The sequence below is a fragment of the Choloepus didactylus genome, chromosome 3 (genome assembly GCF_015220235.1).
Source record: "Choloepus didactylus isolate mChoDid1 chromosome 3, mChoDid1.pri, whole genome shotgun sequence".
Lineage (NCBI taxonomy): Eukaryota > Metazoa > Chordata > Mammalia > Pilosa > Megalonychidae > Choloepus > Choloepus didactylus.
The window spans coordinates 214,888,534-214,914,981 of NC_051309.1; the positions used below are offsets into that span (position 1 = coordinate 214,888,534).

At 37.5% G+C, this 26,448-nt stretch overlaps 1 protein-coding gene across 3 annotated transcripts in view; it reads left to right on the forward strand.

Annotated features, from left to right (window-relative positions):
* The window catches only part of UBXN8 (UBX domain protein 8), a 39,619-nt gene extending 15,898 nt beyond the window's left edge, over positions 1–23,721 (forward strand). For all 3 annotated transcript variants that reach the window (XM_037831298.1, XM_037831300.1, XM_037831299.1), the window contains 4 exons: positions 6,404–6,535; positions 7,967–8,008; positions 20,453–20,527; positions 22,814–23,721. In XM_037831298.1, coding sequence (XP_037687226.1) covers positions 6,404–6,535; positions 7,967–8,008; positions 20,453–20,527; positions 22,814–22,984 — 420 coding nt within the window. In that variant the 3' untranslated portion in view covers positions 22,985–23,721. The remainder of the gene's footprint in view (positions 1–6,403; positions 6,536–7,966; positions 8,009–20,452; positions 20,528–22,813) is intronic.
* Positions 23,722–26,448: the final 2,727 nt, after the last annotated feature.

Here is a 26,448-nt window from a genome sequence, read left to right on the forward strand (position 1 = left end):
TAAGTGGTTTTGGTGCTTATAGAGGATATGACTTGGATCCTTGAAAAGGTGTAACATGAGGTAGTCTTTGTGAAAACTGGTGAATAAATCAGTGTGTTTTCCTGTATGAGAGCACTTAGATCTTTCTCCAAGTAAGAGCTCCAAGGTATTATAAGCTCACATTATATTCATAATGTCTGTCTTTTTTTAAAAATTCAATTTTATTGAGATATATTCACATACCATACCATCATCCAAAGTGTACCATCAGTTGTTCACAGTACCATTATATAGTTGTGCATTCATCACCACAATTAATTTTTGAACATTTTCATTACTGCAAAAAAAAAAAAAGAATAAAAATTAAAGTAAAAAAGAAGACCCAAAACATCCCATTCCCCCCATCCTTCCCTATTATATTCATTTACTTTTTGTCCCCATTTTTCTACTCATCTGTCCGTACACTGGATAGAGGGAGTGTGAGTCACAAGATTTTCACAATCCCATGGTCACACCATGTAAGCTATATACAATACAGTTGTCTTCAAGAATCAAGGTACTGGGTTGCAGTTCAACAGATTCTGGTATTTCCTTCTAGCTATTCCAGTACACTAAAAACTAAAAAGGGATATCTATATAACTCATAAGAATAACCTCCAGAATGTCCTTTTGACTCCATTTGAAATCTCTCACTGGCTTGGTTTTTAAAAGTCAAATTAACATTTGACTTTTTTTTCCATTGGCATTGGGTATGAATTTTGTCATTTGCTAATGGAAGTTTATAGTCTTCAGTTATCTCATAGAGGAAAAAGGATATTTATACAGATATTAAGTTTTAGAGTAACTGGCTGCAGATTTTCTGTGCAAGATCATTTCTATCCCAAAGATATTTTTTTTCTTTTTTTGCATTCAGGTTTATAGAACACTGTCTTAGTTTCCCAGGCTGTATGGGTTGGCTTTAACAACAAGCATTTATCATCTCACCATTTCAGAGGCTGGAAGTCCAGAAGCAAATCATCAGCAAGGCTGTGTTTTCTCCTGGGAGTCTGTGGGGTTCTGGTGCTGGTTTACTGCAATCCTTGGGGTTCCTTGGCTTGCACCTCTGACTCCTATCACATGGCCATCTTTCTCTCTCTTTGTGTCTGCTCTTCCAGTTTTTGTTGACTTCTGGCACCTATGTGGTCTTCTCTGAATTCCTTTTATGAGGCCTTCCGTAATGTGAATTTAGGCTCCCCCTGATTCCACCTAAACTAAAAACAACATCTTCACAAGTTCCTGTTTACAATGGGTTCATATCAACAGGGACATGGATTAAGACTAAGAACATGTCTTTTGTTAGGGTACATAATTCAGTTTTCCAGATATACCTTTCGCCATCTTGAAAAGAAAATGATCCAGTAAAGGTAAAAAGAATTTTTCTAGTGAATCAGAATCAGTTTTCATTCATTTAATAATGATAAATATGTCCTAAAATAATCGTGGGTAGGTAATTAAATTAATATGAACAGTGGGCAACAGGAAATGCAACTGCTCTATGTAGTCCTTTCACTACTGCTTTGAGTTTATTTTCTGTTCACTTTTAGGGTGTTATCATTCTAGCTTGATTTTAGCCTGTTACTCTATTTCTGAAATGGTCACAATGTGAATTATACTTTCTGCCCCTTGCTTTTTTTTTTTTTTTTTTTTTTTTTAAATTCAGTTTTATTGAAATATATTCACAAACCATACAGTCATCCATGGTATACAATCAACTGTTCACAGTATGATCATATAGTTATGCGTTCATCACCACAATCTATTTCTGAACATTTTCCTTACATCAGAAAGAATCAGAATAAGAATAGAAAATAAAAGTGAAAAGAGAATACCCAAACCATCCCCCCATCCCACCCTATTTGTCATTTAGTTTTTACTCCCATTTTTCTACTGATTTTTTTTCAATTTTTTAACTTTGTTTATCAAAAAATTAAAAACAAACAGGCAAACAACAACCAAAAAAACCCCACAACATTTCAAACAAAGCAATGGATTAAGGAAAACAAATAACCTAAAATAACTACTTTGCTTCCAATATGTTCCTACCATACCCCAAGAAAATTAATAAACCATGTCCAGAGGAGTAAGAAAAACAAATAATCTAAAATAACTACATTGCTTCCAACATGTTCCTACCATACCCCAAGAAAATTAACAACCCCTAAGAAAACAAAGGAATAAGAGGAAAAAAAAAAAAAAAAACCTAAAATAACTCTATTGCTTCCAACATGATCTTACTAAATCCAAGAAAGTTTACAAACCATAATCATTCCTGAGCATTCCCATAACATTGAGATTACCCTCCATAGTTTATCTGTTCTTATTAGATTATCATTCCCCCTCCACTAATTGGTATCTCTAGGTCCCCTACATTCTACAGTATAAAACATTGTACATTTTTCACAGAATTCACATTAGTGGTAACATACAATAGCTCTCTTTTTGTGCCTGGCTTATTTTGCTCAGCATTATGTCTTTTTTTTTTTTTTTTTTTTTTAAATCTTCATTTTATTGAGATATATTCATATACCATGCAGCCATACAAAACAAATCGTACTTTCGATTGTTCACAGTACCACTACATAGCTGTACACTCACCACCCAAATCAATCCCTGACACCTTCATTAGCACACACACAAGAATAACAAGAATAATAATTAGACTGAAAAAGAGCAATTGAAGTAAAAAAGAACACTGGGTACCTTTGTTTGTTTCCTTCCCCTATTTTTCTACTCATCCATCCACAAACTGGACAAAGTGGAGTGTGGTCCCCATGGCCCTCCCAACCCCCCCGTCACCCCTCATAAGCTACATTTTTATACAGCTGTCTTCGAGATTCATGGGTTCTGGGCTGTAGTTTGACAGCTCCAGGTATCCACCACCAGCTACCCCAATTCTCTAGAACCCAAAAAGGGTTGTCTAAAGTGTGCGTAAGAGTGCCCACCAGAGTGACCTCTCGGCTCCCCCTGGATTCCCTCTGCCACCGAAGCCCACCTCATTTCCTTCCACATCCCCCCCCTGGTCAAGAAGATGTTCTCCGTCCCATGATGCCAGGCCCACATTCCTCCCCGGGAGTCACACTCCACGCTGCCAGGGAGATTCACTCCCCTGGGTGTCTGATCCCACGTAGAGGGGAGGGCAGTGATCCCACCTTTCAAGCTGGCCCAGCTAGAGAGACAGGGCCACATCTGAGCAACAAAGAGGCACTCGGGAGGAGGCTCCCAGGCACAACCACAGGGAGGCCTAGCCTCTCCCCCGCAGCAACCGTCCCCCCAAGGGCAAAACCTGTGGTAGAGGGCTCAACCCATCAAACCACCAGTCCCCCACGTCTGTGGTCATGTTAGCAACCATGGAGGTGGGGTAGGCGAATACCCCTGCACTCTCCACAGGCTCCCCAAGGTCTGCCCCTTGCTTTTAAGTTGTGTCTTCATGGTACTTCCAGTATGTGTGTCTGTGTGTGTGTGTGTGTTTTAAGATTTTGAGTGTTTTTTTCAGGGAATAACATCCAGCAATAATAATCTGTTATTCTTCTGTGATCACCTCTATGTGGTAAAGACTTTCCTATCTGATTTCCTGTTATACTGATCATTCCTACTCTTGAGTTTTCTTGTTCACATCAAGAAAGTTGATGTGAAGTCTCTTACAAGTGATTACAAACAGAAGGTTCCTTAAGCGGGATTTTCTTAAGTTGTTCAAGGATAAATGATATTGAAGGCATTTCCACATCCATTACTCTGACATAGATATATTCCTCTGTGTGACTTCACTGGGTAGTTTAAAGATTAGAGTTGTGGTCCCAGATTTTCACATTTGTTACATTTACAGTTTAATCTCTCTCATGCCATCTAAGGTCATGCATATGGTTTTCCTCAAGAATTAATATGCTTTTGTTGCCTAAGACTAGAGCTTTGGCCAAAGTCTGGCCCACATAGATGATACTCATATGGGTTTTCTCCAGTAGGATTTGCTAACATTGACTGAAGTTTAAAGGGTGACTGATGCCCCTTCCATGTTGATTACAAATATATGGTTTCCTTCCTGAGTGAATTATTTTGTGGAAATAAAGGTTAGAACATATCCATCTCCCTAAGAGATGAGACCCAGAGTGACATGGGAAGCCTTCAGAGACACTGGAAGGGTGGTCAGGGCTTCTGGGACTTTGACATCCATCCACAATGTGTCCTACTGTTATTTCTCAGGGAGGTAGTGACAGCTCCAATGAGCAGTAGGTTCTGAGGCAGAGGGAAGTGAAGGCTTTGAGATGAGCTCAGTCTACATACTACCATCATGAAAAAGGAAAGCCAATGAAGCACAGATGTACTTCAGTCAGAGTTAGGCAGAGGTTGGGCAGAGGCTGGTACATGATTTCCAACTCCCTGAAGATCTTTTGGCTCAAATCTTTTTCCTTGAAACCTGCATCTTCTCAATTAATTTCCTCTATGTTCAGTCTGATGAAAAAGACTCTAGTGTAGGGGAGTGAGTTTTTAACCAGAACAACATTGGGGAAGAAGGGGATAGCACCATATAAAAGAAAGAAAATCTTGTAGTGGTCCATGTGTTGCCTAGAGAATTACACATTGTGTCCAGCTACTTCCTTGACTCTAGACATGCACACTCAACAGGTATTTCAAGAATAACTCCATTAGCACTTACAGAATTCCTTTCTGTCATTTCTGGGTATAGGGATCAGAAGAGGTCATTGTCTCCAAATAGGGAGCAGGAGATCCACTGGGTCTGGCTTCTCTACAGCCTGTGGTTAGGCTCTTTATCCAATGATTAAAGTTTTTGAACACCACATTAAAGATATTTTTTGCCTTACTGACTCTGCTACTCTGGACAGCAAGCTTATAAGAGCCTTATGGATGTCTAGAGAGTGGTCCATGTGCCTCCAGCTGCTCATGACTTGAGGGTTGTGGGCCTCTGGGAATCTGTATTTCCTCCACGGTCTTCAGGCAGTTCTGCTAGGAAAATGAGCAGCCCGGGACTCCCATTGGCCAGCGCTGTCTCTTCCTAGCTTTTGGGATTCAGGTTTCTGCCTAGTAACAGGCCATTTGCAATTCACATTAGTTGGGACTAACCTAAGTTCTGAGGCTGTGAAAATGTCCAAATCAAGACATCAGTTGGCAATCTGGTGATCCTCAACTCCTCTGTCACATAGGCAGGCACATGGCATCGTCTGCTCGTCCTTCTCTCCTGGGTTTCATAGCTGCTCTGCCTGTGACTTTCTTATTAAGCTTCTGTTTGTGTTCTTCTTTTAGCTTCTCCAAAATGTATTTTAATCTGACTTGTAGACAACAGAGAGTCAGGGACAGGGTAGACCATTGGTCTTATGACTAAAGACTCTTAGGACTATGAAAGAACACGAGAATCAGAAGGTTAAGGCTAGAAGCAAGTGTATCATCAGCTAACCCAGACTGATAGTTTGCAGTGAGGCAGCCCAAGCTTGGCCTGTTAATTCCCCGGCATCAAGGTCTGTTGATTTCCTGTTCCCCATGATGCTTCCACCAAATTCTTCTACAACAGAGATATGGGGAAAACCCCACTGAAGTGGGGACCATTTTTGTCTTTTGTTAAAGAGAACTTTTCCTCCTAGAAGGTTCATAGATAAGGAAAGACGTTTTTGAACTAGTAAAGTATATATTTGAGAATTTGACGTTAAACGGATTATTTAAAGAAAAAGTTTAATAGATAATATTAATTAAAAGTAATTTTTGTGATTTCTGGAATAAAATCCTTTGCCTCCTGAAGTGATTTATTTAAATGGAGGGTCAAAGTTTGAATATGAGAACTAACTATGTTCATATATAACAAGATAGTAAGGTTAGGGTAATGGATATTGATGATGGTAGCACAATATTGTGAATTTAATTAATACTACTGAATTTTACACCTGAAAGTGATTAAAATGGGGGAATTTTGAGTTTTATATATGTAAAAAAGATACCAGGGCCATATTCAGCTACAGAAGTTTTACATGGTCATAAACATAGACTTTATTATTTTTTTTTGACATACATGTTCTATTTAAGTATAATCACTTGTACTGCCCTAACTCCTTTTATTGAAAGATGGAAAGGATATCATTCAGATTTTCTTCTTTTTTTCTATTCTACTGAGAAACTTTAGTTAATCAAAGATGGAAAGGGGCCCTCTTGGCATTTTATTTTTCAGAGGGAACCCAGAACTATATAAGAGTAGTTTCTACAAGAGATTTTACCCTTCATTTTCTTGTCAAAGGAGATAATGTATAATTTTCTGGGTCCAAATAATGACCTACTTATATTTTTCTACTGAAATGCCATCAGGGTCAAAGAAATAACTAGTGTGAATAGAATAAATCAAGTCTGTAGAGAGCATCTCTAGAAATTGTCTGTTTTCCTTGACCAGGGTGATGAAGGGCTGGTACTTGAAAATGCCAGTCAGACATCTGAAACTTCAAACAGAGAAGCTGCAAGAAGACGGAACTTGCCTGAGCCTGTAACCAAACTTTCACGACCTCCTGACCAGCCCACGAAGAAGGTTCATTACTTAATGCCTACTCACTGAACTGTATCAATGGGCAGTAGGGATATTGCCCTCTGGGGGAGGTGGTGTGTGGAGTGAAGACTAGAATTGGCCTTTAAATCCAGATGGTGTCTGGATTATTAGTCCCCAACTTCATTAAAAATCACTTTTCCTATTTCATATTAATATTAATGTTCTGAACCAAAAGATAGATGATAATGTGTTCAGAGAGCACTGAGTTCTTTTTGAAGAAGTAATTTGATTATGTAGAAATGGAAAATATAATGTTTACTGAGGAAAACATTTGTATTAGGTAGTTTAAGACATTAGGCCATATTAATGAGTGACTAATACTGACTTTTAAAAGTGCCTAACTTTCCTCTCTGGCCCTTCTGGGCAACTAGTTGGAAGCTATTTACTTTGGAACAGTGCTTTTCTACTTAGTGTTTATTGTTCCTGCTTTTCTGCTTTCAAAGTTTTAATCCCTAAATTGACTTCTGACTTGAAACTGGAAAAAGTTGGAAATAAGAAATCTGTTTTCACTAAGTCTTAGGGAAAGCTAGTAGGCTATCTATTCACCAAAAGTAGTTTCTCATGTTTTATGTCTCAACCTGAGAGTCCCTGATCCCATGGTGCTTCTTGAGGATGGGAATAAGGCCACTGAACTATTTTAATATTTTCCCAAAAAGCCTAATGAGCTGTGTAGACTAATTAAAAACTCATGTTTCTTTGCGGTTTGCTAATAACACTATCTTATGCTGATGATGAGTTTTGGTTGACAGTCACATGCTTTTGAGATCAAGGGAAAACAAATGGTTCATTATTTAATAAATGCAATTTATTAGATAAAGTGTTAGAAAATATGGAGTCTGGCATATTAAAAGATAAAAAGGGTTCCTGGAGGTGAAATGGTAGCCAACAAGTGTTTTATTGAGAAGAAATGGTCTGGATATCTATTTCTTTAATAGATTATCAGAAATAGGGAAATGTGAGTAAGTGATGAAAACAACCCAAATGAGTGAGTGCCCACCAGTCCCTGGAAAGACCAGAGAGGAACTTACGTGCTCATGTTAAGATGTGTATACATATGAACCTAAACAATTTGGGGGTCTTATTGAACTTAATTCATGTAATAGTTACCTTGCAAAATCGTAAAAACAAAATTCTTTAAATGTGTATAGATTGGTACCTGTTATCTCAAATCCTGTTTTTATGATGTGTAGTTAGCATGTTGTTTACCCAAAAATGTTTATTAATTTAGCTCTCATTCTCCTTATAAACTTCTTATAGATATTTATTGAAATAAATAGATTTCATTAAGCTTGGATATGTCTGAACTCTATATTGGAAGGAACTCTTTCCTAAAAGAGTTCCTTCCAATCTAGAGACTATTTTTTTCTTTTAGAAAATGTTTGCATTCCTGTTACCAATTTTACTTTTGTTTAGGTTCTTGATTTACCTGAAGAACCTCCTAAAACAGCTGAAGAAGTAAGCTTATTTTTTTTCTTTGAAATTAAACATATTTTCTATTTTTAACAGATGAGTAAATTCATCTAATCTAAAGTTGGGTTTAGAAAGAAAAGATAGCATAAGCGCTTAAGTGACTGGTCTGTAATTAGGTCTTGTTTTAAATATGGTATAAGATTAAACTCTTCAGCTCTGGTCCTATTTTGGAAGCCTGCTGTCTGCTGAGTTTGTTTTTAGAGCCCACCCACTACTTGGGGTGTGTGGGGGGGAGATAGGATACATGGGCTTTTCCAAAATGTCAGGTCAGCAAATTTACACAAAATCAAAATAGGCAGATGACTTACATTATAGTTCTCCTCTTAAATAAAGAAAATAAACGATGCACTACTTTTTAGACATTTTAATGTAAGAAATGGTTTGCTGTTGCAAGGGGCAGGGGTGTGGAACTCAATCTCCATTCTTCACAGAGCTTCCTGGTTCTCCACCTGCTTTGTTCTAGTCCCTGCTGCCTTCCTGCCCTGCCCAGCTTGGTTACAGACATGCCTCTAATGCATGGGGAGCACTTGTCTTTAAAGCCGTTAAGTCATTTAGGCAATAAATCCAGAAGGAAAGCCCTCATGGCTTTCCATTTCTCAGCACTCAAGAACTATTACACTCTTATAAAAGCCGTTTTTCAGGTAGTCATAAAAGCTTTGGGAAGGTGGCATTTTTGTCAACACATTTGCAACGTTTAATTTTAGTACTTCGGAAGTCTGAGGAAAGCCCAAAAATCACACAATAGAGACAGTGGAGTCTGCAATCCAGATACTGAACACCCAAGAGAGAGTGAGTTTTTTTGAAGACTTCTAATTCACCCGTTGCTGCACCTGACAAATTCAGGCCCGTGACATCTATCCTGACCCTTCGACTTTCTTACTTCTCATCAAGTTCTGGGTTGGAATCCATGGCAACTATTTTATAATAGAGGAGTAATTAAATATAGCTCAGGTTTTGACAGGAAGCTCTTTTTATGAATTTACCCTGGTTTTGAAACACATGACATTATTCCTACAGAACAGCCGTTTGTCACCCAGGGTCACAGAGTTCAAGTTGTCAGTGAGCCCCTTGAATTGTTTGTATGTTTTTGTGTTTACATGTTTTTCTCCAGATTTCTCAGTCCATGACCCTGAAAAAGTTAAGAAACCCCTGCTTTAGAGAAAGACTGATCCTATTGTTGGCAGTCAGTATTGTTCTCTTTGTGATAGTTTTTCCATTTTGTTTCCTCTCTACCTTCTTCCAATACTTGATAGATGACATTTTATGTTACATTCATTAAAACATGTATCAGGCAAGTGGGATTTTAGAGCTAAAGTGAACCTAAAAAAACCTTCTCATCCCATCTTCTCCCTTGAAGTAGAAGCCTCGGTTAGGGAGTTTCGGAGGTACCTACCTACTGGTAGAGCAGGATTTGACCCCAGTATTCTTCCCTTTGTTCACTCTATAAGCAGCACTATTCCTGTTTTCTTCTCCCAGATTCTCCCTGCTCTGTTTTGGTTAACAAAAAAAATTATGGCAAATAATTGTTACCTGTGTAAATCATGTGTAAAATACATGCACCACATACATTGTATTAATAGGTAAAAGGAACTTTTAAGTATTACATAATGAAGTTTTAGTAAGACTACATAAATGTGTACTTGATACTTTTACAGTGTATTCTATTCCACATTAAGCAGAATTATCAGGATCATCATTAGGCAAGGCATTTATGGTGTTACTCCTGCTTATAAAGTTCTAAAAGTTCAGTGCAGAAATTCTTAATCCTAAACATAATAACATCAATGTGTTATATTAGTAATTCCCTGCTAACCATTTACCAGCCCTTAGCTTTAATGCCTTGCATGATTTCAAACGTCCCATTCCATCTTTCAGTTATTCTCTGGTTCTCACTGACCTAGATCTTGTTTTCGTACTTTTGATTCACTGAACTGTTTCTGGACAGTTAGTCAGCTCCTGGCTTTTCTGCCTCTGTCGTTTCCCCTCCATCACAGCAGACTTTTTCAGAAAAAGTAAAATAGACTTTAAGCATGGAATATGATCATCATCATAAAAGTTTAAAACAAGACAAAACATTCTATTCTGGGCTGTGTGCCTTTCCCACCTATCCTACACATCACCTTAATAAAATATTTTCAAAGTAAAAAAGGCATGCATAGAGTGGGGACTGTGATATACCATCATTACCCAAGATTTTGGGGCATTTGTCTTTACAAATTATGTAGTCAGAATGTTTCTAGCTGATTGCAAAATGCTATTTCGTATTTTGTCAACTTAGTTTCAGTCCATTCCCACACTCATTACATATCATCATTACTATAAGCCTGCTCCTGTCTTAACAAATATATTTTATTCACTAAGCTACATACATGAATTAGGATGAAAACATCCCATTATCTCCTGGCTTTTCTTGCTTAATGTGGGGTAGAATACACTGTAAAAGTATCAAGTACACATTTATGTAGTCTTACTAAAACTTCATCATGTATTATTTAAAACTTCCTTTTACCTATTAATACAGTGTATATGGTGCATGTATTTTACACATTATTTACACAGGTAACAATTATTTGCCATAATTTTTTTGACATATATGAGTATATATGTAAAAGAATAATTTAACTTTTAGGAATATTGGAAATTGTAATTTCCAGGAAATTCTTTATTTTCCTATTAAACATAGGCCCACTAAAAATGCCTGGTATCATCCCAGAAGTAGAGGGACATGACATCTTTATGATTCTGAATTACTAGGGTAAGGGACTAGCATTCATTTTAAAGGTTATTGGAATTAGATGAAGCATTCTCTCTCTCAGTGTCTGTCTGTCTGTCTATCTATCTATCTATATCTATCTATCTGTCTATTGATCCTAAATGTAGGAGCTGTGACTCTATTATAATGAACCACATGAAGAAATTCCTGTTATACTGGAAGCCTGTCTGGGTTTAGGAAATAGACTAAAAGATGAGAGAACCAATGACTAACATGGGTTTCTGATAGAGGAGGAAGGGATCTGAAAAATAATTAACACAATTCTTACTTAAGCAGTATACCCTGATTTGTTCAGTGCCTATGATGTATTTAATATTAAGGCTGTCCATACAATACTAAAATATTAATATGGTAAGATTTTTTTTTTTTAATCATCATTTTATTGAGATATATTCACATACCACGCAGTCATACAAAACAAATTGTACTTTCGATTGTTTACAGTACCATTACATAGTTGTACATTCATCACCTAAATCAATCCCTGACACCTTCATTAGCACACACACAAAAATAACAAGAATAATAATTAGAGTGAAAAAGAGCAATTGAAGTAAAAAAGAACACTGGGTACCTTTGTCTGTTTGTTTGCTTCCCCTACTTTTCTACACATCCATCCATAAACTAGACAAAGTGGAGTTTGGTCCTTATGGCATTCCCAATCCCACTGTCACCCCTCATAAGCTACATTTTTATACAACTGTCTTCGAGATTCATGGGTTCTGGGTTGTAGTTTAATAGTTTCAGGTATCCACCACCAGCTACCCCAATTCTTTAGAACCTAAAAAAGGTTGTCTAAAGTGTGCGTAAGAGTGCCCACCAGAGTGATCTCTCGGCTCGTTTTGGAATCTCTCTGCCACTGAAGCTTATTTCATTTCCTTTCACATCCCCCTTTTGGTCAAGAAGATGTTCTCCATCCCACGATGCCGGGTCTACATTCCTCCCCGGGAGTCATATTCCACGTTGCCAGGGAGATTCACTTCCCTGGGTGTCTGATCCCACGTAGGGGGGAGGGCAGTGATTTCACCTTTCAAGTTGGCTTAGCCAGAGAGAGGGCCACATCTGAGCAACAAAGAGGCATTCAGGAGGAGACTCTTAGGCACAAATACAGGGAGGCCTAGCCTCTCCTTTGCAGCAACCGTCTTCCCAAGGGTAAAACTTATGGTAGAGGGCTCAACCCATCAAACCACCAGTCCCCTATGTCTGTGGTCATGTTAGCAACCATGAAGGTGGGGTAGGCAAATACCCCTGCATTCTCCACAGGCTCCTCAAGGGGGCACCACATCTTTTTTTTTTTTTTCCTTGTTTGTCTTTTTTCTTTTTTTTTTTTTTTTTAACTTTCCCTTCTTTTTTAAATCAACTGTATGAAAAAAAAAGTTAAAAAGAAAACAAACATACAATAAAAGAACATTTCAAAGAGACCATAACAAGGGAGTAAGAAAAAGACAACTAACCTAAGATAACTGCTTAACTTCCAACATGTTCCTACTTTACCCCAAGAAAGTTACATAATATAGCAACATTTCAGTGAACTTGTTCCTACTACATCCATCAGAAATTAACAGACCATAGTCATTTCTGGGCATCCCCAGAACGTTAAATAGCTTATCTGTTCTTCTTGGATTATTGTTCCCCCTTCCTTAATTGCTCTCTACTGCTAGTTCCCCTACATTCTACATTATAAACCATTTGTTTTACATTTTTCAAAGTTCACATTAGTGGTAGCATATAATATTTCTCTTTTTGTGCCTGGCTTATTTCGCTCAGCATTATGTCTTCAAGGTTCATCCATGTTGTCATATGTTTCACAAGATCGTTCCTTCTTACTGCCGCGTAGTATTCCATCGTGTGTATATACCACATTTTATTTATCCACTCATCTGTTGAAGGACATTTGGGTTGTTTCCATCTCTTGGCAATTGTGAATAATGCTGCTATGAACATTGGCGTGCAGATATCTGTTCGTGTCACTGCTTTCCGATCTTCCGGGTATATACCGAGAAGTGCAATCGCTGGATCGAATGGTAGCTCTATATCTAGTTTTCTAAGGAACTGCCAGACTGACTTCCAGAGTGGCTGAACCATTATACAGTCCCACCAACAATGAATAAGAGTTCCAATTTCTCCACATCCCCTCCAGCATTTGTAGTTTCCTGTTTGTTTAATGGCAGCCATTCTAACCGGTGTTAGATGGTATCTCATTGTGGTCTTAATTTGCATCTCTCTAATAGCTAGTGAAGCTGAACATTTTTTCATGTGTTTCTTGGCCATTTGTATTTCCTCTTCAGAGAACTGTCTTTTCATATCTTTTGCCCATTTTATAATTGGGCTGTCTGTACTATTGTCATTGAGTTGTAGGATTTCTTTGTATATGCAAGATATCAGTCTTTTGTCAGATACATGGTTTCCAAAAATTTTTTCCCATTGAGTTGGCTGCCTCTTTACCTTTTTGAGAAATTCCTTTGAGGTGCAGAAACTTCTAAGCTTCAGGAGTTCCCATTTATCTATTTTCTCTTTTGTTGCTTGTGCTTTGGGTGTAAAGTCTAGGAAGCGGCCGCCTAATACAAGGTCTTGAAGATGTTTTCCTACATTATCTTCTAGGAGTTTTATGGTACTTTCTTTTATATTGAGATCTTTGGTCCATTTTGAGTTAATTTTTGTGTAGGGGGTGAGGTAGGGGTCCTCTTTCATTCTTTTGGATATGGATATCCAACTCTCCCAGCCCCATTTGTTGAAAAGACCATTATGGCTCAGTTCGGTGACTTTGGGGGCCTTATCAAAGATCAGTCGGCCATAGATCTGAGGGTCTATCTCTGAATTCTCAATTCGATTCCATTGATCTATATGTCTATCTTTGTGCCAGTACCATGCTGTTTTGGCAACTGTGGCTTTATAATAAGCTTCAAAGTCAGGGAGTGTAAGTCCTCCCACTTCGTTTTTCTTTTTTAGAGTGTCTTTAGCAATTCGAGGCATCTTCCCTTTCCAAATAAATTTGATAACTAGCTTTTCCAAGTCTGCAAAGTAGGTTGTTGGAATTTTGATTGGGATTGCATTGAATCTGTAGATGAGTTTGGGTAGAATTGACATCTTAATGACATTTAGCCTTCCTATCCATGAACATGGAATATTTTTCCATCTTTTAAGGTCCCCTTCTATTTCTTTTAGTAGAGTTATGTAGTTTTCTTTGTATAGGTCTTTTACATCTTTGGTTAAGTTTATTCCTAGGTACTTGATTTTTTTAGTTGCTATTGAAAATGGTATCTTTTTCTTGAGTGTCTCTTCAGTTTGTTCATTTCTAGCATATAGAAACATTACTGACTTATGTGCATTAATCTTGTATCCTGCTACTTTGCTAAATTTGTTTATTAGCTCTAGTAGGTGTATCGTCGATTTCTCAGGGTTTTCTAGATATAAGATCATATCATCTGCAAACAATGACAGTTTTACTTCTTCTTTTCCAATTTGGATGCCTTTTATTTCTTTGTCTTGCCGGATTGCCCTGGCTAGCACTTCCAGCACAATGTTGAATAACAGTGGTGACAGCGGGCATCCTTGTCTTGTTCCTGATCTTAGAGGGAAGGCTTTCAGTCTCTCACCATTGAGTACTATGCTGGCTGTGGGTTTTTCATATATGCTCTTTATCATGTTGAGGAAGTTTCCTTCAATTCCTACCTTTTGAAGTGTTTTTATCAAAAACGAATGTTGGATTTTGTCAAATGCTTTTTCAGCATCTATTGAGATGATCAATTGATTTTTCCCTTTCGAGTTTTTAATGTGTTGTAATACATTGATTGTTTTTCTTATGTTGAACCATCCTTGCATGCCTGGAATGAACCCCACTTGGTCATGGTGTATGATTTTTTTAATGTGTCTTTGGATTCGATTTGCAAGTATTTTGTTGAGGATTTTTGCATCTATATTCATTACGGAGATTGGCCGGTAGTTTTCCTTTTTTGTAGCATCTTTGCCTGGTTTTGGTATTAGATTGATGTTAGCTTCATAAAATGAGTTAGGTAGTGTTCCATTTTTTTCAATGTTTTGAAAGAGTTTGAGTAAGATTGGTGTCAGTTCTTTCTGGAAAGTTTGGTAGAATTCCCCTGTGAAGCCATCTGGCCCTGGGCATTTATTTGTGGGAAGATTTTTGATGACTGATTGGATCTCTTTGCTTGTGATGGGTTGGTTGAGGTCTTCTATTTCTTCTCTGGTCAGTCTAGGTTGTTCATATGTTTCCAGGAAATTGTCCATTTCTTCTACATTATCCAGTTTGTTGCCATACAGTTGTTCATAATATCCTCTTATAATTTTTTTAATTTCTTCAGGATCTGCAGTTATGTTACCTTTTTCATTCATTATTTTGTTTATATGGGTCTTCTCTCTTTTTGATTTTGTCAGTCTAGCTAGGGGCTTGTCAATCTTGTTGATCTTCTCAAAGAACCAACTTTTGGTGATATTTATCCTTTCTATTGTTTTTTTGTTCTCTATGTCATTTATTTCTGCTTTAATCCTTGTTATTTCTTTTCTTCTACTTGGTTTAGGATTGGTTTGCTGTTCATTTTCTAGCTTCTTCAGTTGATCCATTAGTTCTTTGATTTTGGCTCTTTCTTCCTTTTTAATATATGCGTTTAGTGCTATAAATTTCCCCCTTAGCACTGCTTTTGCTGCATCCCATAGGTTTTGGTATGTTGTGTTCTCATTTTCATTCGTCTCTATATATTTAGCAATTTCTCTTGCTATTTCTTCTTTAACCCACTGATTGTTTAGGAGTGTGTTGTTTAACCTCCAGGTATTTGTGAATTTTCTGTCTCTGATGGTTATTGACTTCTAATTGTATTCCATTGTGGTCAGAGAATGTGCTTTGAATAATTTCAATCTTTTTAAATTTATTGAGGCTTGTTTTATGTCCCAGCATATGATCTATTCTGGAGAAAGTTCCGTGAGCACTAGAAAAGTATGTGTATCCTGGTGATTTGGGATGTAATGTCCTGTAGATGTCTGTTAAATCTAATTCATTTATCAGATTGTTTAGGTTTTCAATTTCCTTATTGGTCTTCTGTCTGGTTGATCTATCTATAGGAGAGAGTGATGTGTTGAAGTCTCCCACAATTATTGTGGAAACATCAATTGCTTCCTTTAGTTTTGCCAGTGTTTCTCTCATGTATTTTGTGGCACCTTGATTGGGTGCATAGAGATTTACGATTGTTATTTCTTCTTGTTGAATTACCCCTTTTATTAGTATGTAGTGGCCTTCTTTGTCTCTCAAAACATCCCTGCATTTGAAGTCTATTTTATCTGAGATTAATATTGCTACACCTGCTTTCTTTTGGCTGTAGCTTGCATGAAATATTTTTTTCCATCCTTTCACTTTCAGTTTCTTTGTGTCCCTGTGTCTAAGATGAGTCTCTTGTATGCAACATATTGATGGTTCATTGTTTTGATCCATTCTGCGAATCTATATCTTTTAATTGGGGAGTTTAATCCATTTACATTCAACGTTAAAACCGTGAAGGCATTTCTTGAATCGGCCATCTTATCCTTTGGATTATGTTTGCCATATTTTTCCCTCTCTCTATTAATATCCTTTATTGTACCCATACCGAATCTCTTTAGTACTGAACCTTTCTCCAGGTCTCTCTGTCCTGTCTTTGTTTCTCTGTCTGTAGGGCTCCCTTGAGTATCTCCAGTAGGGCAGGTCTCTTGTTAGCAAATTCTCTCAGCATTTCTTTGTCTGTGAAAAATTTAAGCTCTCCCTCAAATTTGAAGGAGAGCTTTGCTGGATAAAGTATTCTTGGCTGGAAATTCCTCTCACTCAGAATTTTAAATATATCGTGCCACTGCCTTCTTGCCTCCATGGTGGCTGCTGAGTAGTCACTACTTAGTCTTATGCTGTTTCCTTTGTATGTGGTGAATTGCTTTTCTCTTGCTGCTTTCAGAACTTGCTCCTTCTCTTCTATGTTTGACAGTGTGATCAGTATATGTCTCGGAGTGGGTTTTTTTGGATTTATTCTATTTGGAGTTCGCTGAGCATTTATGATTTGTGTGTTTATGTTGTTTAGAAGATTTGGGAAGTTTTCCCCAACAATTTCTTTGAATACTCTTCCTAGACCTTTACCCTTTTCTTCCCCTTCTGGGACACCAATGAGTCTTATATTCGGACGTTTCATATTATCTATCATATCCCTGAGGTCCATTTCGAGTTTTTCAATTTTTTTCCCCATTCTTTCTTTTATGCTTTCATTTTCCATTCTGTCATCTTCCAGGTCACTGATTCGTTGTTCAACTTCCTCTAGTCTTGTACTATGAGTGTCCAGAATCTTTTTAATTTGGTCAACAGTTTCTTTAATTTCCATAAGATCATCCATTTTTTTATTTAGTCTTGCAATGTCTTCTTTATGCTCTTCTAGGGTCTTCTTGATTTCCTTCATATCCCGTACTAGGGTCTCGTTGTTCGTCTTTAGTTCTTTGAGTAGCTGCTCTAGGTGGTGTGTCTCTTCTGGTCTTTTGATTTGGGTGCTTGGGCTTGGGTTATCCATATCGTCTGGTTTTTTCATATGCTTTATAATTTTCTGTTGTTTTTGGCCTCGTGGCATTTGCTGAACTTGATAGGGTTCTTTTAGGGTTTGTAGACCAGTTGAAGTCCTTATCTCTAATTTATCAGATCTACAGCTTCGTGGAGTACACTTTCTCTAACTAACCAGCAGGTGGCGTCCACGAGCCACCTGTTCTGCACAAGCCAGATCTCCCCTGCTTAGCCTTTTTGGTGAGTGGGGGAGTGAGTCTTGTGGGGCCCAATTGGTGTACCAAGCTTGCGTGTGTAGTTGGTGTTGCCTGCCCTGTATGTGGGGCGTGTTTCTGGGCAGTCGGGGAGGGGGGGTGGCCCTAACAATCAAATCTCCCTGATGATCCTAGAGTTTTAAAGCTGCTGCAATAGTCTAATCCTTCAGTTCAGTCCTGCCACAGTTTGTCTCTGCCACTGACCCACAAGTCTTTGGTATTGGCGTATGGCTCCTGAGACTTGCAAGTGGGCCCCTCTTCCAGGCCGTGCACCCCGGGTCCTCTGTTGAGGGATGACTGTGCTATGTCACAGGTGAGTGCCATCCCCCCAGGGCAGTTCTGGGCTGCTGGGCTGTGTAGGGAAGCTCCCAGTCTGCTCAAATGATGGCTGAATGGGGCTTTGTTAATTCACACTGTTCCACCTTCCCAGCTCTGGGACATTCAGCTGAGGTTGCAGGGAAGGCTAATGTCCACGCCCAGTTTTGTGGTGTGTGCCTGTTATTTGAAGCACTTCCGTCACACTGGGTTGTCTGGGGCAGCTCTGTGCTATGGGGCTGGCGATGGGCAGGAGTGTTTCCTGTCCACCAGGATGGTGGCTGTGAGCGGACACCCCCCTTTTCTTGGGAAGTTGTGTTGTTTAGTGAATTTTCTCAGCCACTGGAATATTGCCTTTTGTCTCAGAGCTCTCTTAGTTCTGCTCTTGACTTGACGTGCCCAAATTTCATTTCTTTGAAGCTTTCTGTATTGAGCTTCTTAGAGTAATTGTTTTAGAAAAAGCAAAAAGGATTTTAAAAAAAAAAAAAAAAAAAAAAAAAACACGGCCCTCCTCAGAGATCTAATGGGTTATTGAAATGCTAATAGACAAAGCAACCAGGGCCATTAAGGAAAGGTGCACAGGGCAGAGAGATCAGCTTTGCTTCGGGATTTGCATATGCGCCTCAAGGCCTGATCTCCGCCCTTCCCCTTTCTGTGTTCACCAGAACTCGAAAAATCCTCTGCTTTTATTTTGGAGTTTTTCGTGTTGTTTTTTTTCTATGTCTGTCTCCTCTCTGCTGGGCTGGCTGCTCTCAGAGTCTCTGGTGTCTGGTCTCAGTCTATCTATGGTTGGAGTTTGAATCAGTAGAATGAGTTTCCGATAAGAGCAGCCACTGCAATTCTCCCTTCTCCTTCCCGGAGCTGACAGCCCCTCCTCCCCCGGGACTGAGCCTGGCAGGGAGGGGCGCGGGTCCCCTGGCCGTAAAAACTTACAGATTTCGCTGATCTCAGCAGTTCCACGTTTTCATGAGTGTTGTATGAAGTATGCCCAAAGACAGATTGCTCTGTGGTGTCCAGTCCACGCAGTTCCTGGCTTTTTACCTACTTTCCTGGAGGAGTAACTAAAACATACAGCTCACCAGTCTGCCATCTTGCCCCGCCCTCAATATGGTAAGATTTTAAAAATGAGAGAAGGAAAAAACTCATGGTAGTCCAGAAATAGTAGTAGAATATTCACCATATGTTACTGTTCCACTTTTTGATTGAAAAGAAAATAACCATAGAATTTTAGATGACAAAAATAATTTTGTAAAGCATCATATAATGCTGTCATATCAGCACAGCAAGTGTTTTCATTACTGTATGCCATCTTATTTCTCCGAACAATCTATGGAGCACTGATTTACTTTCCAATCTTTCATTCATTTGTATGTTGGTCTACTGCACTGTAGTACTGGTAGAAAAAATTTTCCAACTAGTCCTCACACTAAATGCAATAACAGACAGTTGTTGGATTTCAGACAGGGATAGTGTTTATTCTCTCAAGTATTTAATCATTATGAAAAACGTTAGTTCAATATAATTTGACCTTAGTTTCTTGAGAAATAAAGCAATTGATTCTCTTCTCATGAGATCGTTAATTTGAATAATGTCTCATTGTAAAAATTATTAAATTTTATTGTTTGTAAAAATTGGTTTTTAATCTGTTATTCAGTTATTTGTGATGTCTTTATGTTTTATCATAAAACGTCTCTTCATTGAAGTAATGGCAGTATAGAACTTCCAAATAACATGGCGTTGGTTTGGATGGCTATCAAATACCTGAACTACTTGAGTGGAAATATTTCTAACATGGCTTTTCTGAGAGGGGTTGCTGTTCTGAAAGCACCACTTTTATATAATAGAATGCCTATATAACTCTCAGAACAGTTAATAATATTAGCCATAAGAAAGGATTTCCCAGCAGGCAAGTAATGAACATCAGTAAAAATTGCTAATTCATTGTCTTCTGTATTTATAATGTCCTTTAATATACTAGCAGTTTTAAAGCTCTTTTTAGCTGTTTAACTGTTTTATGAAAGGATGGATTATGGGGAAATTGAGTATGTAGAGTAGATAAAACAGGAACTGCTCCAAGGAGAGGGGGACCCTTAGAGCTCCTAGAAACTGGGACAGACTCTGGGCCAGTCTCCCATCTGCTTGGGATGATGTGGAACTGGTGCACAGGCTGCAGTAGTAGAGGGGACTGGGTCACTTTTTAATTCCTTCCCTTCTAGTATTCTTTTTTGTCTGTAGAATTTGAGGTGGCACTGCGTCTTTGTTTGATAGTCCGTTGTGAAGCCAGACTCCGCTCTGGATATTATCTGGGCAGACAGATGCATTTAGTCTGAGGTGTCGTTGGAAAGCTCTGTCACTGATCTAAATCTATGGGAGGATGTTTATTTTTCATTTTTGGAAGTATTATTTCCACGTTTAGAGTGAATTTTGTCTGTACCTTGATGTTGGTCACCTACTGTCAGAGCTAAATTGCTATAAAACCTCATATGAGCTTTTATAATTCCAGAAATAGTAATTTTGGAATTGCAAAGGCAATGGATTGCAGTTCCTTTCTGAACATTTTTATTCCTCAGGTAGTTACTGTCGCTCTCCGATGTCCAAGTGGGAGTATGCTGAAGAGAAGGTTTTTTAAGACTTGCAGTTCACAGGTAAGTGGGGACATTCGGATTTTGATAAATGTTTGTTTGATTAATTTGGTAACAGCTTATTCCCGTTCAGTGGGAGGTATTATCACACTGTTATCCAATGCTTTATCACATGAGAAAAAAGGGCATTTATATGTACTGTACATGGTAGAAATTTGGATAACTAGGCATGGTGGGCCTTCTTGAACTGTTATCTCTGCATTAAAATTTTGTTTACTTCTTCCTTTTTTGTTGGTTGTTTTTTGTTTTAATTACATTTTCTTACCTTAATAGATAAGAATGCTTTCAAATCCTTAGGAAGCAGCCAGTATTAACTCCATTATCTCCTGATGAGTTATAAACCCAGGCCCCATTGCTTTTATATAATTTTCAGTCATTCTCAGGGAACTTTTGCTTTTATGTAATTTTCAGTCATTCTCAGGGAACTTGTTTCCTTTTGTCCTAATAGTTTTTTTTTGTTTTTTTTTTTAATTTATAAACAATACTGTGATCATTAGGAATAATTGGGAAACAAAAGTAGAGAGAAGAAAAAAGGGATCTGCCCTCTGACATTAAACTCAATGATTTTTTTTGTGTGTTTTCCATTTTTAAGTATATTTAAATATATAATTATGTGTATATATGTAAATAATTTTCTCTCCTGATTGTTGCAGTTAATGCTCTATGACAAAAATATTGTAAGCCATAATGGAAAATACTGGTCAGTTTGACTACATAAAAGTTAAAATTTTGATAGAGAAATCATAAAGTTAAAGGATAAACTTAGAAAAATATTTGTACTATCTGTTTATGATAGTCTGTTTTTACTTGATAAAAATCAAGTAAAAGATAAACACCTCAGTAACACAGCAGATGAAAATAAATAAGATTTCACAAAGAAGAAAGAACAATTGACAGGTAAAAATGTGGAAAAAAAAAAAAAAGTTTGGCCTCACTTAAAATCAGAGAAGTGCAGATTAAAATGAGACACCATTTTCTACCTATCAGATTGCCAAACATTAAAAAAAAAAAAATAGTACCCAGTTTTGGCAAGTTTGGGGAAAATAAGGATTTTCATAAATTGTTAGTGTGACTGTAAATTGGGTCGGTGTTCCTGTGGGAGAATTTAGCAGTATGTGTTTATATCTTTTGACCCAATAATTTCATTAATGGAAATTTACTCCATGTAAGTAAGATAATTGTTCAAGGGTATAAGTGTCTGTTTATGTAGGATTAGAAGGATTAAATTAGGACATACTCATATATTGAAAAATTATGAGGCTTTAAAAATTATGACATAGATGTACATGTGTTTTTTCTGTTTCTGGTATGGGGAAGATGGAGCCCCAGACTTTTTTTCTTTTTCCCACAAGATGTACATTTATTTCATGGAATATCAGTAGATTCTTGGATTGTGGCAAACGGTAAAAGTCTGGGATTGCCTATATTTGATGCTGTAGTTTCCGCCAGAACATCTATCATCCACCTTTCTTCCTAAAACCAAAAGCCATCCTTTATTTAAAATAAAATTTGTCTTGGGAAAGGCATTGTTTTTTTGGTTTTGGTTTTTTTTTTTTTTTTTTTAGTTTCAAACTTACAGGACAATTGCAAAACTAGTACAATACCCTTACAGAGAACTCCAGTGTATCTCCATCTCCAGATACCCAGATCGACCAATTTTAACATTTTGCCACTTTTGCTGCATCATTCTATCTATCTATCCATCCATCAATCTATCAGTCAGTCTGTCTATTTTCTAAACATTTAAGTGTGGTTGTATGCATCATGCTCTTTGATACATACTACTTGACAGGCAACAGTAAATGGAAATTTTGGTAATTATTATGGGAATCTTCATGAAAGGAAATGTTATAAAATATAGGGATGGCCATACAGAGTCTCTGGGGCCAGGACATGTCTATGTTGACAAAGTCCCTGAGTGATTTAGATTTAGATCTCAGTCATTTTTTTTTCCCCAAATGCTACCATTTTATTCTCAACCTATTTATTGAATAATCTTTCCATTCCCTTATGGGCAGGACTTTCATAATTGTTACATGCCTCTGCTGTCTGTAGGTGCCAGTCATCCCAAGGCCTCCTCTAAAACAAAAGGTATTAAGGTTATTGGCTTCTCAAAAGTTGTAGCATGCTATTTTCCTTAAACTCTGGGAAGTTTTTTTTTTAAGGTATGAAAGCTCTGTTTCATTACTCCTAGGCACATTTACGGTGAAAGAATTGTATAATACAGAGATCGAGAGGAACACACATGTGTACAGGTATTCGATAATGACTATGTTTTCTACCTTTTAGGTCTTATTTGACTGGATGATGAAAATTGGTTACCACACATCCCTCTATAGCCTTTCCACCTCCTTTCCCAGAAGGCCTCTGGAAGTGGAGGGAGGTTGGTCATTGGAAGACATAGGAATAACTGTGGATACTGTACTCAATGTGGAAGAGAAAGAGCAGGCAACTAATTAAGAAATGAGAACTACCTGTTCTACACAAAATCAGCCATGCTGTGACCATATAGGACAATAAAGGATTCACTTTGAAATTGTGCCATACCTTGATTGAGCTCAAGGTAGTAAACACTTTAATGTTAATATCCATGGGAATATCTTCACATAAATTAGGAAAGGATTACTCTCTGCATGTAATAATTTAAGGAATGTGCCATTTTATAACATACCAAATGAGAGTGAGGTGAAAATGAATACAATGAAATATGCAACAATTGATATTTTTCCCGGCTGACATCATTTCTCAGTGTGTTAAAAAGCAAAGTCATATGGCATTGGTTTCTGGGTCTTCAGTCCTTAACCTACCACATTGTGGACACCTCACAATTCAGTCAAACCCTTTGAAATCTTAAAAGTAGGAATGTTTATTGTGATGTATTTCTAGAAATTAATAACTTAAAAATTTCAATGCTCTTTAAGGCTTTAAAGTTCTTTTTGATAGTTATATATTAATGTTTACTTAGCTGAAGTTTGAGATTTATATAATTCTGTCTTGCTTTAAATTGTGACATTTACAAAATTCCAAGTGGATTAATATTTTTTAAAAATGAAACATGAAAGTATTAAACACAGGTGAATATGTATATATATATATATATATAATTTCCATTTTCCTGCTAGAAACCTGTAAATAGCACACTAGAATATCAAGTTCAAACCCCAAGTCTGGAATAAATGACTGTTAACCTTGTCACAGCCAGTGCATTTTTCTTTCCCCATGTTTTGTCTTAGATGTCTGCTCACCTCACTCCTCTGTATCTACTGCTCAACTAAATGAAATGCTCTCTTCATTCCTTTTCTGTAGAATTTGTTACCTGGTATTATAGTTATGTTTTTGTTGTCCAAAATAGATAGTGCCTTCAAGGTAAGGGTTGTGTCCTTTCCCCCCTTATTTTTTTTTAAATTCAGTTTATTGAAATATATTCACATACCCTAAAGTCCTTCACAGTGTACAATCAGTTGTTCACAGTACCATCATATAGTTTTGCATTCATCACCAAAATTAATTTTTGAACATTTTCATTACTCCAAAAAAAATAAAAATAAGAATAAAAACACAAGAAGAACACCTAAAACTTTGCATCCCCCCATTCCCCCTATTATTCATTTAATTTTTGTTGCCATTTTTCTACTCATCTATCCATACACTGGATAGACTGGGGTATGAGCCACAAGGTTTTCACAATCCCACACTCACACCATTTAAGCTACATAGTTATACAATCGTCTTCAAGAGTCAAGGCTATTGGGTTGCAGTTCAGCAGTTTCAGGTATTTCTTTCTAGCTATTCCAATACACTAAAAACTAAAAATGGGTATCTATATAGCACATAAGAATACCCTCCAGAGTGACCTCTCAACTCCGTTTGAAATCTCTCAGCCACTGAAACTTTAATTTGTTTCATTTCTCTTTCCCCTTTTGGTCAAGAAGATTTTCTCAATCACACAATGCTGGTCCAGGCTCTTACCTGGAAGTCATGTCCCACATTGCCAGGGGGATTTACACCCCTGGGAGTCATGACCCACATAGGGCTCCCCTCCCCTCCGTTAAGCATAATAAATGTTTAATAAATGTTTGAAAATAAATAAGTTGTTTTAATCTTTAGCTTTGGTAGGGGGCCCCTCTGGAATTCCTACATACAAAAAAATTAAAATTTAATTTTTCTGACTATAATTATAAAAGTGCTTCAAAACTTTAGAAAAACAGAAAATGAAAATCACCTGTAATCCCAATACCCAGAAATAAGCATGGCTAACATATTTTTCTATATGTCTTGCTAGACTTATATTCTATATAACAGGTTTTTTAAAAATTACCACTCAGATTGTGAAAACCTTGTGGATCACACTCCCTTTATCTAGTGTATGGATGGATGAGTAGAAAAATGGGGACAAAAACTAAATGAAAAATAGGGTAGGATGGGGGGATGATTTGGGTGTTCTTTTTTACTTTTACTTTTTCTGATTTTTTCTGGTGTAAGGAAAATGTTCAAAAATAGATTGGGGTGATGAAGGCACAACTATATGATGGTACTGTGAACAGTTGATTGTATACCATGGATGACTGTATGGTATATGAATATATTTCAATAAAACTGAATTTAATAAAAAAAAATTACCACACAGTTTTAGACCTTTGTAAAAATGATTTTTGTGAAAACTGCCATGTGATTCTGTCACTTTTGAAATGTGGAAGCAGGCTCCAGGGTGGCCCCAAAGATCTCTGCCTTCTGAGAGTCACCCCCTGTGCAGTCCCCTCTGACGCTGTATCAGGGTTGATCTGTGTGACCAACAGGACTCAACAGAAGGTAGCACGGCACTTCTAAGATTCAGTTGAAGACTGGCTTGAGTCTTGGTGCTGTCCTGGATCACTCCCTCTGAGAAAAAACATGGTGAGTAGCCTCATGTAGAGGCCTGCCTATCAAGGAGCTGAATTAATTAACAAGTAGTGTAGAGGGTTGAACTGTGTCCCCCAAAAAAGATAGATTAAAGCCCAAACCCCCAGTACGCATGACTGTGACTTTATTTGGAAATAGGGGCTTTGCCGATATACTCAAGTCAAGAGAAGGTCCTACTGGATCAAGGTGGTTCCCATATCCCAAGACTGGTGACCTTATAGGGAGAGGGAGATTGGAGGACAGACACAGAGAGGGAAGATGGCCAGGTGCAGACAGTGGCAGAAATTGTAGCGATGCAGCTACAAGCTTGGAAGAGTCAAGGAAAGATCCTTTCCTAGAGCCTTCCGAGGTATGATTTCATACTTCCAGCCAGAAATATGAGAGAATGAATATCTGTTGTATTAAGTTACCCAGTCTGTGGTAATTTGTTATGGCAGCCCTGGGGAACTAATAATACATGTAGTACCCCTAAAGTCTGTGGAATAAAGGTCTCTGGCCAATTTCAATCATTAGAGCCATTACTTGTTTGCTTGATAATACATTCTTCTTTAACACAAAGGACCGACACTATTGATGGCATGTACAACTACAGGACTAAAAATGGAGATGCTTAATGATCTTGGTTACAATGGAAATGTTCTCCCTCTGAATTTAGAGATAGGAACTACTGATGGCTTAAAAAGGCATTAATGTGAACAGATTGTTGCCAAGAGACTAAACTGATTCAACTGATTCACTTCTGAGATCAACGTTAGAAATAATCTTTAAATCTTAGTAATAGTCCTTTGTACTATAACCCTCTTGTATATAATTTAAGGAATTAGTAGTTTAGTGTGGCAATTGTATTGTGCTTAGGTAAAAAATAGAGAAAATCCTTATCTTTAAAGATACATATTGCAATATGATAGGAAGTTTGGTTGAAATTTGATGCAGAATAATCATTGGGGAGACAGTAGGTGGGGATATGGATGAATAAATATTGAAGCTAAGTGATAAGTACTTGGGGGTACATTAGTCTCTTCTCT